General features: G+C 47.1%; 1 protein-coding gene across 1 annotated transcript; it reads right to left on the reverse strand.

The window, feature by feature from the left end:
* Positions 1-911: 911 nt before the first annotated feature.
* LOC542350 (vacuolar sorting receptor homolog 1) lies at positions 912-9121 on the reverse strand. The gene is made up of 12 exons (NM_001305862.1): positions 8378-9121; positions 6069-6752; positions 5854-5942; positions 5032-5101; positions 4872-4955; positions 4701-4777; positions 4522-4603; positions 3970-4052; positions 3822-3888; positions 2855-2986; positions 1549-1658; positions 912-1407 (listed from the first exon to the last, which is right to left on the reverse strand). The coding sequence occupies exons 1-12, from the start codon at positions 8682-8684 to the stop codon at positions 1303-1305; spliced, it is 1890 nt and encodes a 629-aa protein (NP_001292791.1). The 5' UTR covers positions 8685-9121; the 3' UTR covers positions 912-1302.
* Between the last annotated feature and the right edge of the window lie 8083 nt (positions 9122-17204).

Consider the following 17204-nt stretch of genomic DNA (forward strand, 5'->3'; position numbering starts at 1 on the left):
TATAGCAAAAAAGAGAGATACATGTATGTATGCACAACAGATCTTGTCTAGCAGAGGTCCAACTACTGTTATCTTATTGTAATTGTTGTACCATACACAGCACACTTTTGATGTGTCATATTGGTGAGTATGGATCAACACAGTGGCATGTATAGGTGTGTAACCCCGTCGAGTATGTAGTTGGTAGTTGCTAGAGGCGCACATACTGCATAGTGGTCACACATAGACCTGCAGCCTAAGATGTGGCTACAATAACACTTTTTGACTGCTACATCGTATCCTGCAATAAATACGATAGAAGAGTTTTAATTATTTGGCGTCGTGTGTGGCCGATCTGTTCGAGAATACATGTGATGTCGGGACTATGCCACCTAGGGTCGTCGTGACTATGGTGTCTTAGGGCATGTATAACCCATATAAATGCCTCGTATCTTAAGAGGTATCAAGAGGGAAAGTGCAAAAAAACACACAAGAGACGCTATCTTGATGAAGAAATATCTCTAGCACGGTTCTATAAGTCTACATACGGTTTAACCATACAACCCACATAAATGAGTCGTATCTTGAGAGGTTCTAATAAATAAAATATAAGATTTAGATACATTGAATTGTATGGAGAAGTTTTTTAGATGTATCTAGTACTTGGAGAAGCGAAACACAGTATCTAGGTTGTATATGCTCTTAGAGAGTGCGGAGGATGCCCTAACTGCCATGAGATTTGGACCCCCGTGCATAGTCTCAAGAATGCCAAGCTGATGCTGAGCCTTATTGTGTGTGGATCCGTTTTCTGCTAATTCAGATATATGCCTTTTCTCAAAGGCCGGCAGATCTAGGGGTATAACTTTTCTCGAACACTGGCAGATCCTTGTTACACAATGATTGATAGCATTGGACACCAGCAGCGAAAGAAATCTGTAATAAATCACATGTACGGACACGTACAGTGAACCCTGCTTGTAGCCTAGCAGGCTGAAGCTTTATTCAGGTAACGGTATTTACAGTGTTTACATGTATGTGAAGAGGCAACAAGAACTCTTTGAAGACAAACTGAAGGCAACGAAGGACTACTAAAACTATGATGGTATCATTCCCTATGCTGTTCATCAAGTGTCGTAACAAGAGGCGCACAACGTCTCTCTCTTAAATCTTAATTCATGGTACAGTAGATCTTGATCTCGCATAACCTGTGTATCTTTGAGCCTAGTTGACCTATACCTGTAAAACCCATGACCCAATGATGCAGCAGCACAAGTGAAATGTTGCACGCCCCCTCTATTTCTGCTTCAGAAAAGGAGTGCAGCTTCAGATATCATTGGCGTGCACGACCTGATGCTGGTTTGCTCCTTCTTGGTTATCCAGAGGCATGTACTGAGCCATGATGGCACGGATCTCTGAATCCATGTAACTCTGGTGAAATGATGACAAAAGGTTTCAGTAACAAATGCATCATTATTGCAGTAACAACTAGCAAATCAAGTCTACATGCGACCACTTGCAAATAAAGATCAAAGGGTAGAGAAGAAACTGAGAAATCGTGAGTTGTTTTACCCGCAGCCTGTATTTGTACACAGCGTATGCTCCAACCCCGGCAAAAACAAGTCCAAAGAAAATAACCCAGAGGAAGCTCCAGCCAACAGTAGTGGCAGTTCCCTCTTTGCCTGCACATCATTTACGAAATGGTATGAGACTACAGTACAATAAAAGATGAAATGAATAACGGGTAACTTTTACTTGTGCAAAACATCTTAGAATATCTATATGGTTATCTATACACACAGTGGCGAAGCTAGAGCAAATATGAAGGGGATACACCTCTCTTGTGGATGCATATATATGATATATGGGTGGTGTTTATATAGTGAACTTTTGATTGCTATAACTGATTTTTTGAATTTTTGGGGGTGCACATGCACCCACCAGCTACTAATGGTGTGTTTGGTTTGTAGAGTCACTCTATGCTTCATGAGGTGATGCATCATAAGTTCATTCCATAAATTTTGGTGGAATCAACCCACTCCTCATGTATATACTAATTATTAGCTTATGAGGAATGTGGTGGTGATGGATCAACCCATTCTATTCCACAAACCAAATAAAAAAGTGAGGAGTGAGAAGAAGATGGATCACTTCATTCCTCAAACCAAACACACTCTAAGTAGCTTCACCCATGTATACACACGTGCATCATCTACTACTTCCGTTCGAGTTCAGACGGTAAAGAAAGTGAAGTCCAGCGCTACAGGAAAAGAACGAAGAACTTATAGTAACTGACATGACACCTACTTAAGTTGTGGCCAGCAAATCGTGCATATGACTGTGAAATAGGAGATGAGATAGGTAAGGCTGCTAGAGATAGCCTTAGATAGGCCCAAAAATCACATTAATGAAAAACTGTGATGATTATATGCCACTTGTTTTAAGCAATCCTAAAAGATAGAGGATATAACTAAAGAAAGTGTAACAGGCAAGAATATGATATATTGATAAAATCTGCTATTCTTGTCGCTTCACTAGTATTGACATAGAACAGCAATGAAACTTTTGTACACGAAAATAGGTTTACCATTCATGGAATAAGTAGCTCCAAGGATTACATTGTAAGTCTATGCAACATCGAGAAAAAATTCTTTTGAAATAATCACTGTTTATCAAGCAACTAGAGCATAGTTGTGTTATTCAGAAAGTAACAGATGATTGAGAACAGTTATTTTTTCCATTATTTAAAAGGAATAAGATCAATCATCTCAAACAAAAGAGAGAATTTTGTAATTCTCGTCACTGAAAAAGGTGTTTGCAAGGAAAATACGAAGAGACAGAATTAGATGGCTAGTAAAAATGCAGGTCAGCTACTCACTGATGCAAGTGTCATGCTCTCTCATGTATAGCATATTGTCATCACCACAGCTGCATTCATAGCTTCCCCACGTATTCTTGCAGCTGCAACCCTTGCACTGACAATAAAGTTTCTCTTGGCATTCATCAATGTCTGCAAATAATAAGTAGATTAAAATAGACCACAATTTTTTTTTACTCTGCAGTATCCAAAAGTGGAATTAGAGAACCATCCTTAGCAGGTAAATTTTACTCTAAGAACTCCAATGGAAGACTATGCTCTAAAAAAGAAGCGGTTTTTGATAAATATGTGAAGTCCTAAACCAGTATGCGGAACAAATGTTATACGGTACCAGGATGGCGATGTACAGAGTGGAACGGACACAACTGTCAACGACATAACTTTTTTAGGTCCCAACTCGGGCAATTACTATGGTGTTGGATCAAAGATGCTTTGAAGTTTGAAGCGCATCCAAAACAAATACAGTGAGACGAATTTTCTAGGGCCTGCGAGTGCCAAGAGAAAAGATGGGACCCTTTGGGTACCATGCCTGACAAGAAATGATTGGTTTTCTTCGTAATCTGATTAGTCTCTCTGGCAGTTGACGATTTTTTACAGCAACAAAGGTTGATTGTGCAAAGGGAGAGGTCATCAGGGTGGAAAATTTTCTACTGTGATTGCAAGGAGGCCAGAGGCAACTCCGATTGAATAATCTTCAAATCATTGTATCCTCTGTAATAGTGGTACTTAGTTTGTGATGTGCACTGTTACTGTATTTGGATTTGCTCATGGTTTCTGTGGAGCTGGTTGAGCTGAACCTTGTGTTTTGCTATCTGTGTCCCTTGGATTTCCTAAATCTGTTAGGATTTCAATGCTTAGAATGCAAGGTATTTCCTTTGGTCCAATATATACAAATATACACGCAATCTCTGCCCCTTCAGAACAATGTTGAATTCAAGGATGTAAACAACTACTTTCTGAATGATACCTTCACAACTTTTTTCTCCATCACCCTTGAAACCCATTGGACATTTACAACCTTCAGATATTTCGTTCTGCAGAACTTCAAATTTAGTTTTAACAATGTAAACAAACTGGAAAGCAGAAAACTAAAGTCTCAAAACAACATTACTTACTGAGCAGGCAGAGATTGTTTTCCCATCTTTAGTTTCCTGCCAGCACCCTCCATTACTGATCTCACACCTACCAACACCGGAAGCTGACAAAGGCAAATTTCAATCATACTTGTAGTGCTGTGTTATCAAATATCAATTAACATATAGCTGATAAGATGGTATTTGTGCAAAAGTAAAATACCACATAGTAACATGAACAACACTGGTTTATAAATTACAACTACCTACACTTTATTGTACTTATCGTCTTTGAAATGAGTGTGTAGTCAACAATTTAAAACTTGAACCACTGGTATACATGAAAGCATTTAGACTTTTATCACATGAAAATAATAATAGGAATTTATCATCAAACTGTTTTAGCATCATTTATATATCAATAATATTTGTAACATGTAATAATCAGGAAAAGAATAATGAATGAACTGCAGAAAATGCAATCTCCAAAATAATAAGAAAAGAGAATGAAGGTAGCAATAATTATTATCCGCTCAGAAAATTTTCCATTATAACTTATGTCGATGTAATGCGAAAAGCAAATTCATAGAGTACCTTCACAATGGGTATATCCATCACCAACAAATTTTACACCTCTCACAATAGGGCACTCACAAACACGCCCGCGGAAGGTATCCTGCATTCTCATGTAAATACAATTAGAACGTCTTACCTGACAAGAATTGAGGGATAAGACAAGCATCAGCAGCATGCAAGGCGGTAAAAAAGTGTACCTTGCATGCAGTAACATTATTAGCTTTGTCCAGCCAGCAACCCCCATTGTTCTCCAAACACTCATTTGTTTGAATCTCTATATGAGATAAAAAGAAGGAAATAAAAGAGTAAGCATGACATCAGATAAGATCTACTAAGACATATCTACAGTAAAATGAAAGCTTACATACCTTCGCTCAAACAAATAGCAGGTTCAGTTGTCTCCTCAAATCCTGAACAGATCGCTTTCAGGACAGCAACTTTGTCCAGCTTACCTGAAGAGAAAAACTAAATGTGGCACAAACAACATTGGCCAATAAAAAGATAGGCACTACAAGATAGTAGGCTGACCTCTATATTGCTTGTTGTTGATGACAAGGGTTGGTAGTATTGTGACATCTCCCCTTTTACCATGACCAATCTATATAATAAAAGCAGAGAACTAAGTATACCACAGATTGATGAAAATATGTAAAGCAAGTAGCATTTGTAAACAACAATGTTACTCCCTCCATTTGAAATTACAAGGCTTCTTTCGATTCAATAGGGAAAACCTTTCACCAACAATTACTCTACAACTACCTCCATGGTTCCATCCCCAAAAAACTCCACAATGTAGTTGACCAAGTTTATACAAAAATACAAGTATTTAAGTATCAACGGATTCATCATGGAACATATTTTCATAATATATTTATTAGGTGTCATAAATGTTGACAATCTTCTCTACAAACTGGATCAAACTTACATATTTTGACTAAGAACAAACCTAGAAACACATGTTTTCTAGGATGGAGATAGTAATATAGAATTCTTACAACACCAATCACAATCGAGGGCGAAGCTAAGTAGGAGGCTGTGGATGCATGTGCACCCACGAAAATTCATAAAACTAGTGATTTAGACCAAATTTTCACCATATATGCACCACCTATATGTTAGCACTATGCACCCTCAAGGCATTTGCACCCTCCTCTAATTCGCTCTAGCTTCGCCACTCCAATCGGTATCATTAGATCCACATTAAAACAATGCTTATCTATGATTATGATTTTGCTCTTATATTTATGATTTTGTATCACATAAATGAAATACTAATGGAGTATTCATCAGTCAAAGACTTAAATACCCTTGTAAAAAACGAGGGAGTAATATTTATGAAAACAGTCGTACTTGGGCATCTTGTTCTGCCTTTAGAATTTCATTTTCCACATCGGCTTCAGGGTCTCCAACACACTTGTTTATATTCTCGATGTCCAATCCTGTAACAAGGAATTGACACATTGAATACTTAATTGGCAGCAACTTAGTCAATTAGTTGTATGCTAGAGAATAAAAATGAATAGAACTAGCGACCGAGATACATAATAGTGTCGAACTAGACATACCAAGTGATTTGATAACATCATGGGCACAGTCATTATTGTATTTCTTATCCTTCATTGGACACCTAAGTGCGAAATCATGCACATAATCCCACCACAGCCATGGCTTTCCAGTCTCATTAGCAATCTTGAATACACAAATCTGATGTAGGTTTTGAACCACAACATTTCTTCCATCATACCCTTGGCTAAAATCCTGATCTGGGTCTGGTGCACAATATCTCCCATGATTGATGCACTGTGATTTGCATTGCTTGCTATCAACAAAAGCTTCTGGACAATACCATGTGATATAATGAGGAGTAAACTGAGTGTAACCCTTTTTCTCAAGAATTTGTGCAGTTCCTCTAAAGCTCCTCACGAAGTCCATTTGCATATCACATTTAGGACCACATTCATCATTACTGTTTGTCCAGAACTCATACTCTACACGCTCATCGGGATGGGGAAGGGATTCTCTCCAGTCCAGAAGAACGCTGAGCATATCGCCATTTTCCGCGGATTTCTTAAGGTTTTCCCCCAATTTCTTTGTTATAAGCACTGAGGGAATAGTGATGTTTTCTAGGTGCTCTTTGCCTTCTTCTGGGTTGTCCATTGTGATTAGAGGTTCCGACTTGTCATCCACAACAAGAACTGCAGCAGCTCCAGCATTTTGTGCATTCCATGCCTTGGTTGTGAAGAAACATTCTGTTCATTAAAAACATAAGTCTCATTAGAACAAGATTTTCTCAATCATGAGTGAGAACCCCTGTAATGTGCACCAAAGAGAACTTTTATGCACCCAAATCTTTGAATAATTCCATGTTTTGCACTAACAGAAATATCATCAATAGAGAAATGTAACAGTTTTCATGAATCAGTTATGCCTTATTTGCCATGTGAAGTGCTCCAAAAAAAAAAGATGAATAACTTGTGAAAGTCAAACAGAAAGGCTATACTATCACATGGAGTACTTGTGGATTCCTATTCCAACTTTAAATATGAAACATGTGAACACTTTATTTTTCTGAAGTTAGTACAATATGAACCTTATTTCACTATTTGAGGTTCAGGTTCTGCACCATGCTAGTTTGAGGATGTGTCGTATATAAATTGGAGGACATATCGTGTGCAATCACTCATTTTGGTGCAAGCGTGCAATCAAACTATCTAGAGCATCCAATCCAGATCCAACGGTTTCATATGGAAGGGGTTAAAAGTAAAATAGGTACTATGTTTTAGGTGGAAGGGGTTAAATATAAAATAACAGTCATCATTAGATCTAGATCGGATGCACCAGATCGCTTGATTGCATACTTGCACCAGGATAAGTGATTGCATAGGATATTTTCCCATAAATTGTGATATGCGAGCATATTTCTAGATCTGACGCCATAGGAAGCTAAGCAAAACCAATGTTCAAATAATTTCAACTGATCACCGTATGTGGATAAACAGGTAGAATTTAGGTATTGTACTGACAATTGGTGATCGTGCACAATAAGCATCACTTCAAAATTTTCACTAACGAAATATACCATAAATATAGTCATAGCTAATTAAGTCAAATATTTGTAGTATCATCTCATTCAAATTGAACTGCAAAATATTCTTAACTCGTTTTAAGAACTTATGAAGTTTACATCATCTCAGCTCTGTATTCCACTATAGTTTTATTTTAATAAACTGCTTGACAAATACAAAAATAATCCTCGACCAGAGATATAACTGCATGATCACAACAACAGCTGTTTCAAGGGAATGGAAGCATTTTCTTAGAAAAAAGGGTAGGCTGCATTCAATTTCAAGGGAATGGAAGCCCGAAATAGAAAATTCAAAGAACACACCTCATAGTAGGGGCAAGTATAATCAAGAGTATGTTTAGGTGGATGCGTGAAGGGGAGAGGAGATGAGAGAGAGCGGAAACGGGCTATAAGCTTCCCATTGGTTTAAGCACAAGAACCAAGAACTTTGTCAGAGATGAGTGGACATCTATTAATCTGCCTACTATATAAGTTGGGCTGAGAAATTGTCTACAAAGATCTATTATTAATAATCTTTACTCTTCCTTTTAGGAATGTAGGAGCCAGGAGGCTAGCAGTTCGTAACTGAACAGTAATTAATAATAGGAAGTAGAGCTAGATTGAACGAAACACGATAAAAGACCACCCTCCCTAATGCGGTTCACTAATTTGAGCAACCAATTTCCAAAGAACATGTGGACAACAGAAAAATAGGTTTCCAAAAATAACTATCGCGCGCAACTTTGAATGGAGCAACAACAGCCCGGACCAGAAAAAAAAAAGGGGCAGGACAGACAGAGCCAAGGTCACCTCCGCGGTCGACGAGGACGAAGATGGGTCGTCCCCCAGCCTGCTTGGGCTTGAACGAGATGTCGAACTGGTCGAAGCTCTGGCACGCCTTCCGGTTGGACTTGGGGTACTCGACCCATCCGTGCAGGGTGCCCCCGTACTGCGGCACCCCGAAGTTGCCGATGGCGCACTCGTACTTGCCCTTGAGCTCGTCGGGGGAGGTCACCTCGAGGCTGTTCTTCTCCACCACGAACCTCCCCGCCGCCGCGTCCGCCAAGGCCAGCGCCACCACGACCAGCAGCGCCAGCCACGCCTGCCCCCTCATCATGGCTCCCTTCTGCCCCGATCGCACCGCTCTGCTACAGACCCTCAGCGCCCAGTGGAGTTGCTGATAGAGCAGAAGCTCGAATCCCCGTGCCGGCTGGAAGTTCCAGTTCCTTGGAAGTACTCGTGTGGGGCGAAGGGGAACCAGCGACGGAAGATCGATCTATCCAAGAGACGGATAGCGAGGTGCGGAGATTCCCACGGGCGCAGGCGCAGATCTGCGGGCCTATAGATAAGTACCCCTCGGCCCGGCCACAGTGGACAACCAATTGGAGGCGGCCGGCGAGATCTAGCCGAGGCCGACCGGCTGCTGCTGGGTGAGGAGAAGGAAGGGATGCCAGGCGTTGGACGACCGGGAAGCAACGCCTCCGCGTGGGGAAGTCGTCGGCTGCCTGCTCTGCTCTCCTCGCCTCTCCTCACCCCGTCCAAGTAGAGCCCTGCCAAACAAGTCACCCGAACGACCAGAACCACACCACACGCGGATCGGAAGCTGACAGTGTCCGTCGCGACGCGGGCGGCCGTTGGATGGGCGATGGGTGGGCCAGGGCGCCGGCGATGACTTGGACCCTCGTGCATGCATGCGCTGCCACGGCGTGAGCTCGGGGATCGCGTCGCGTGGGTCAAGGCTGGCGGTTGGTTGGGTTCGGTTTTCTTGAATCTACAGCTTCGAGATTCGAGCTTGTCAACGTTCTTGTGCCCTTCAGCTCATGCTCAAGTGCTCAACTGCCCAAGGAAAATTAACCGAGTCATTCACAGGGCACTTTGAATTGTTTATGCAAGTTTATTTATTGTGCACGTCTAGGATGAAATCGTGAAACTGAGAGTCAACCAAGACAGACGGGCAGCCAAAGACAAGAGGACTACTACTGCTGCCGGAGTAATTTACATCGATCAGCTTTGCTTCACGGGGAAGTAAAACTTCTTCTGGAGTTCAATAATGATACAACAAGCCCATCCACATCGAGTCATCAGGACCTACCGTTCTGAATTTACTTTCCAATAATCAGAATCGGTCGCTATCGGAGTATCCGTCAATGAGACGCAGATTCATGGTCCACTTTCAGTTATTGCATCTTGCAATCTCCGTGGTCCATTCTGTGATGCCGGACCGGATAAATGCTCATCGCCTTGTCATCTGCCTCTACCCCCACAAGGAAACAGATAAGCATCGTGCATTTGCCCAGACAGCAATATACGGTGACAAAATTGGTCATTTTGTAAAAAAAAACATTTTGTGAGGTTATTATTAAAATATGAACTGAGTCTCACCATTCAGAGTCGCTTGTTGAGATGGTCGAAATATATATACGATTTAGAGTCTAAATAAATGAGTTACGCTCTCGAAAAGATACTCCAACATAAAAAATTCTGACCCATATCCATTTTTTTTCAAAAACCTATTTCAATGTCTAGGATCATTCCCATGCCCGAAGTCCTAACGGAGTTCAAAAGTTGCGATGGACGTCCGAACTTTCGACAAATATAAAAAAAGACCATGTTTGGATCTGACCTTTTGGATTCCGATATGAACTGTTTTAAACTCATGGAAAAACTTGAAAAATACGTCTTGGAAAGGTTTTCTAATAGATAAGATTACTCCCTCTTTCTATCTCTATGTATGTATATATATTGGATGATCATATCCGATTGAGTAAGCTAGCATCCAATCGCTCTTTTTACATATATTCCTCATTTTGCTCTAATCTATTTCAACCTCATGTTGTTTATCGTTTGATTCGACGCCCTAGTCTTGTTGATGGACCTATAGCTATCCATCGATGTCCTTGCCTTGACAAGGTCCCTTTCGTATGAGAGCTTCGACGGTTCCTCTGCTAGTTTGCTCGAGAACTAGTTGTTCTTGGCCACATAAATGTGATAACTATCTTTTGCTGATTTGCTTGTGAACCTCGCCGCTCTTCGCCGTAAAATTATGTTGGTTACCTCATGTGTTCTTTGATCTATGGTAGCTCGGGCAATTTAGTCAGAGTTAGTGTATGATCGATCTTTGCGTGAACACACTTTTTGGCTACTTTGTTTGGGAAGACCGTTTTAGCTCTACTTTATAGCTGAATCTCTTTGATTTATCTTCATGTGGTTGCCATTACCATCACATCTAGCCCAAAAGTTTGATCGCATCTGGTTTTGACAACTTATGATCTTGTTTGTGGTTTTGTAACGCGTTTCTCCTATCACTCAAAATTTTAGCAAGACGATCATGTTCATGGAGTACCAAGGTGTTGCACCATAATACTACTATAATTAGCCCGAGGTATAAGTACAACTTGTAAATATATCTTATAATTCTAATAATTATTTTGCAAGTGCTATGAATTTTTATGTTGGTGTTGCTAGTCATAATGATAGTTCTTATGAGGCTAGATGTTCTCGGTGATGACTAGTAAACACCACGAAGCACACAAAATGATCAAAATAAGTTCAAGGATAAAACTCTCCAAAATGCTAAACTTGGCTCTTTACTTCAATGGAAATCAAGAAGATGATCAAACCAAAAACGCAAAAAACAACTAGCGATTGGAATGTTTGGAAAAGTTTCTAGAGTATACACGAGCCCAAGAAAACAAACATATCACAAAATGGACAACCGAAATTGCCCAAAACAGTGACCTACTCAGATGAGCGCGGTAGTGAATGTTAGGAATTTAGGCATTTTCATAATCAATTTAATAAAAAAATATAGCACAATAAATGTGATGACAGATATATGCATGTGTGCATAACTACTCACAGCAGCAGTAAACAACAAAATAACATGCACAAAAATAAAGAACAGTGAGTACCCTACAGAGGGACCAATGTTCAAGGCATCAGTGGCTCCATTCACATGAGACATCTCATGTGTATGTTTTATATAGACGATCTAAGCCGATGCAAGAAGAGGTATGCACTACAGTCCCTCAAACGGTCGCCGGGAAGAAGTCGTACAGCAGGAACAACAACCACTTGAAAGAAGATAAGGAAGACGAACAACAACGTCGCCCACCAAGAGGAAGAATAACAAGTTCTCACGAACAAGGCGATGTCAATCACGTGAACAAGCCAATGTCGATTTAGCGAACAAGCCAATGAACTCCGTGTCGATCAAGCGGTCGTGTGTGCTCCCAAAAAACTGATCAGCTGCCTATCCCAAGTAGGATCTTGTCGGGGACCATAATTAGGGGTACCCCCAAGACTCCTAATCTCAGCTGGTAACCCCCATCAGCACAAAGCTGCAAAGGCCTAATGGGCGCGATTCAGATCAAGGCTCCGTCCACTCAAGGGACACGATCCCGCCTCGCCCGAGCCCAGCCTCGGGCAAAGGCAGCCGACCCAGGAGGATTCACGTCTCGCCCGAGGGTCCCCTCAAGCAACGGACGCACCTTCGACTCGTCCGAGGCCCAGCTCGGACAGGCTTCGCGGAGAAGCAACCTTGGCCGGATCGCCACGCCAACCGACCGTATCGCAGGAGCATTTAATGCAAGGATCGACTGACACCTTATCCTGACGCGCGCTCCTTAGTCGACAGGGTCGAAGTGACCGCAGTCACTTCGCCGCTCCACTGACCGAACTGACAGGAAAACAGCGCCGCCTGCCCTGCTCCGACTGCTGTGCCACTCAACAGAGTAAGGCTGACAGCAGCTAAGTCCAGCCTCGGGCGCCATAGGAAGCTCCGCCTCGCCCGACCCTAGGGCTCGGACTCAACCTCGACCTCGGAAGACGGACTCCGCCTCGCCCGACCCTAGGGCTCGGACTCAACCACGACGCCGGACGACGGGCTCTGCCTCGCCCGACCCCAGGGCTCGGACTCGACCTCGACCTCGGAAGACGGACTCCGCCTCGCCCGACCCTAGGGCTCGGACTCAGCCTCGACCTCGGACGACGGTCTCCGCCTCGCCCGACCCCCGGGCCCGGACTCAACCTCGACCTCGGAGGAGCCTCCGCCTCGCCCGACCTCGGGCTCGGACCGACCACGTCATAGGGGGGGCATCATTACCCTACTCGTAGCTAGCTCAGGCTACGGGGAACAAGACCGGCGTCCCATCTGGCTCGCCCCGGTAAACAAGTAATTATGGCACCCCGCGTGCTCCATGACGACGGCGGCTCTCAGCCCCTTACGGAAGCAAGGAGACGTCAGCAAGGATTCGACAGCCCTGACAGCTGTACTTCCACGGGGCTCAAGCGCTCCTCCGACGACCACGACATCACATGAACAGGGCGCCAAAACTTCTCCGACAGCCACGACGGCATGTACTTAGGGCTCTGGCTCCTCTCTGCTAGACACATTAGCACACTGCTACACCCCCATTGTACACCTGGGCCCTCTCCTTACGTCTATAAAAGGAAGGTCCAGGGCTCTCGTACGAGAAGGTTGGCCGCGCGGGAGAACGGGTCGCCGCACAGTCTCTCTCGCTCTCGCTCTCTCCCACGCGGACGCTTGTAACCCCCTACTGCAAGCGCACCCGACCTGGACGCAGGACAACACGAAGGCCGCGGGTTTCCCCTTTGCTGTTTTCCCCCCCTTTTTGCTCCGTCTCGCGCCGACCCATCTGGGCTGGGACACACGGCGACAATTTACTCGTCGGTCCAGGGACCCCCCCCAGGGTCGAAACGCCGACAGTTGGCGCGCCAGGTAGGGGCCTGCTGCGTGTTGACGAACAGCTTCCCGTCAAGCTCCAGATGGGTAGTCTCCAGCAACCTCTTCAACCCGGGACGATGCCTTGTTTTGGGAGTCTTGAGTTCATGTCCCTCGACGGCAGTTACGACATGATACTCCTTCCTCCGCCGCGCGACAACGACAATGGTGGCCGTCAGCCGCCCGCCGGCGGCGGAATCGACGACGTCTTTCCCACGTGGCGGAAGAGCAACACCCAGGTCTGTCCCGTCACCTTCCCCGTCGACGGAGGAGGAGGCGGGCAGGCATGGCCAAGCAGGAGGCGGCACCTCGTCGGCTGTCGAGCGAGTCGACGGCGCCGGCGCCCCAACGGGGGACACGTCGGGCGTTGACCTCGCGTCTGAGACGAAGACGAGCGTCGTTTCCCTGCAACACGCCAACTCCAAGCAGACGGACGACGCCAGCACGCTCGTGAAGGACTTGTTGGGCGTTAGCCTCATACCTGAGACAACAGTGCAGTCCGTCCCTGACACGACTTCGTCACCACCCGTCGATCAAGAGGTACCGTCTGTTTCCCGTTCCATGCCTTTTAGATTCAGCTGCGACCCACCAAGTGACCCCGCTTCGATGGACGCTTTCATAAAGGCATGTCCAAACCCTCCGGGGTATCATATGCGGTCACCCTGGGACCGGCTGACGGTCGTCTCGACCTACGGGCCTCGGGGTTCCGAGGAAGATGACGAGCCTGACTCTGGTTGGGATTTCTCCGGGCTCGATAACCCCAGTGCCATGCGGGACTTCATGATCGCATGTGACTACTGCCTCTCCGATTGCTCCGATAGCAGCCACAGCCTCGGCGACGAGGACTGTGGCCCAAGTCGCGAATGCTTCCACGTCGATCTAGGGGGTCTCGATGAAGGCAACCATCTTGGTATGCCGGAGGACGGTGATCCTCCTAGGCCTGCGCCTCGCGTTGACATCCTTCGGAAGCTAGCTGTGGTCCCAGTCCCTGCGGGGGTCAGGACGCACAGCTTGAGCAAATCCGCGAGGTACAGGCCAGGCTCAATGAGGAAGCAGGACAACTTGTGCAGCTTCGGCAAAATATCGGGCAGGAGTGGGCAGGCCGAGCACCGGCCGGAGAAGCGCGTCACCTGGCCCAAGACGTCCAGCACCGCATCGACGACGATGCCAGCGCAAGGCTGCCCCCGGCTTCCAGTGGGGTCGGCCAGAACCTGGCTGCAGCAGCGATACTACTCCGAGCGATGCCAGAACCATCCACCACCAAGGGGCGGTGTATCTAGGGATAGCTCAAGAATCTCCTGGAAGATGTCGTAGTCCGACGGGCCGAGAGCTCTGCCTCCCGAAGGCAGGGGTACCCCTCGGAGCATCGCGCCGCGACTTCCCGATTCATGCGGGAAGCCTCGGTCCACACCGGGCGCACGCGGAACACAGCGCCTGCGGCCCCGGGTTGCCTCGGCAACGAGCACCACCGCCGTGACCGTCGAGCCCACCTCGACGAGAAGATGCGCCGAGGCTACCACCCCAGGCGTGGGGGACGCTACGACAGCGGGGAGGATCGGAGCCCCTCGCCCGAATCACCCAGTCCGCGAGCTTTCAGCCGGGCCATACGACGGGCGCCGTTCCCGACCCGGTTCCGAACCCCGACTACCATCACCAAGTACTCGGGGGAGTCAAAGCCGGAGCTGTGGCTCGCGGACTACCGGCTGGCCTGCCAGCTGGGTGGGACGGACGATGACAACCTCATCATCCGCAACCTTCCCCTGTTCCTCTCCGACGCCGCCCGAGACTAGCTGGAGCATCTGCCTCCTGCGCAGATCTCCAACTGGGACGACCTGGTCAAAGCCTTCGCCGGCAACTTCCAGGGCACATACGTGCGCCCTGGGAACTCCTGGGATCTCCGAAGCTGCCGCCAGCAGCCGGGAGAGTCCCTGCGGGACTACATCCGACGATTTTCGAAGCAGCGCACCGAGCTGCCCAACATCACCGACTCAGATGTCATCGGTGCTTTCCTCGCTGGCACCACTTGCCGCGACCTGGTGAGCAAGCTAGGTCGCAAGACTCCCACCAGGGCGAGCGAGCTGATGGACATCGCCACCAAGTTCGCCTCTGGGCAGGAGGCGATCGAGGCCATCTTCCGGAAGGACAAGCAGCCTCAGGGGCGCCAGCCGGAAGACGTCCCCGAGGCGTCCGCTCAGCGCGGCGCGAGGAAGAAGGGCAAGAAGAAGTCGCAAGCAAAACACGACGCCGTCGACGTGGACCTTGTCGCCGCCGCCGAGCATAGGAACCCTCGGAAGCCTCCCGGAGGCGCCAACCTGTTCGACAAGATGCTCAAGGAGTCGTGCCCCTATCATCAGGGTCCCGTCAAGCACACCCTTGAGGAATGCGTCATGCTTCGGCGCTACTTCCACAGGGCCGGGCCACCGGCGGAAGGTGGCAGAGCCCACAACAACGACAAGAAGGAGGATCACAAGGCAGAGAAGTTCCCCGAGGTCCACGACTGCTTCATGATATATGGTGGGCAAGTGGCGAACGCCTCGGCTCGGCACCGCAAGCAAGAGCACCGGGAGGTCTGCTCGGTAAAGGTGGCGGCGCCAGTCTACCTAGACTGGTCCGACAAGCCCATCACCTTCGACCACGGCGACCACCCCGACCGCGTGCCGAGCCCAGGGAAGTACCCATTCGTTGTCGATCCCGTCATCGGCAACATCAGGCTTCCAAAGGTCCTCATGGACGGAGGCAACAGCCTCAACCTCATCTACGCCGAGACCCTCGGGCTCCTATAGATCGATCTGTCCTCGATCCGGGCCGGCGCGGCGCCTTTTCACGGGATCATCCCCAGGAAGCGCATCCAACCCCTCGGGCAACTCGATCTGCCCGTCTGCTTCGGGACTCCCTCCAACTTCCGAAAGAAAACCCTCACGTTCGAGGTGGTCGGGTTCCGAGGAACCTACCACGCAGTGCTGGGGAGACCATGCTACGCTAAGTTCATGGCTGTCCCCAACTACACCTACCTCAAGCTCAAGATGTCGGGCCCCAACGGGGTCATCACTGTCAGCTCCACGTACCGACATGCGTACGAATGCGACATGGAGTGCATGGAGTACGCCGAGGCCCTCGCCGAATTCGAGGCCCTCATCGCCGACCTGGAGAGCCTCTCCAAGGAGGCACTAGATGCGAAGCGCCACGCCGGCAACTTCGAGCCTGCTGAGATGGTTAAGTCCGTCCCTCTCGACCCCAGCAACAACGCCTCCAAGCAGATCCGGATCGGCTCCAAGCTCGCCCCAAATAGGAAGCAGTGCTCGTCGACTTTCTCCGCGCGAACGCCGAGGTTTTTGCGTGGAGTCCCTCGGACATGCCTGGCATACCGAGGGATGTCGCCGAGCACTCGCTGGATATCCGAGCTGGAGCCCGACCCATGAAGCAGCCTCTGCGCCGATTCGACGAAGAAAAGCGCAGAGCCATAGGCGAGGAGATCCACAAGCTGATGGCTGCAGGGTTCATCAAAGAGGTATTCCATCCCGAATGGCTTGCCAACCCTGTGCTTGTGAGAAAGAAAGGAGGGAAATGGTGGATGTGTGTAGACTACACTGGTCTAAACAAAGCATGTCCAAAGGTTCCCTACCCTCTGCCTCGCATCGACCAAATTGTGGATTCCACTGCTGGGTGCGAAACCCTGTCTTTCCTTGATGCCTACTCAGGGTATCACCAAATCAGGATGAAAGAGTCCGACCAGCTCACGACTTCTTTCATCACACCCTTTGGCATGTACTGCTACATTACTATGCCATTCGGTTTGAGGAATGCGGGTGCGACATACCAAAGGTGCATGAACCACGTGTTCGGAGAGCACATTGCTCGAACGGTCGAGGCTTACGTTGATGACATCGTAGTCAA

The sequence above is a fragment of the Zea mays genome, chromosome 9, assembly GCF_902167145.1.
Source record: "Zea mays cultivar B73 chromosome 9, Zm-B73-REFERENCE-NAM-5.0, whole genome shotgun sequence".
In the NCBI taxonomy this organism is placed as follows: domain Eukaryota; kingdom Viridiplantae; phylum Streptophyta; class Magnoliopsida; order Poales; family Poaceae; genus Zea; species Zea mays.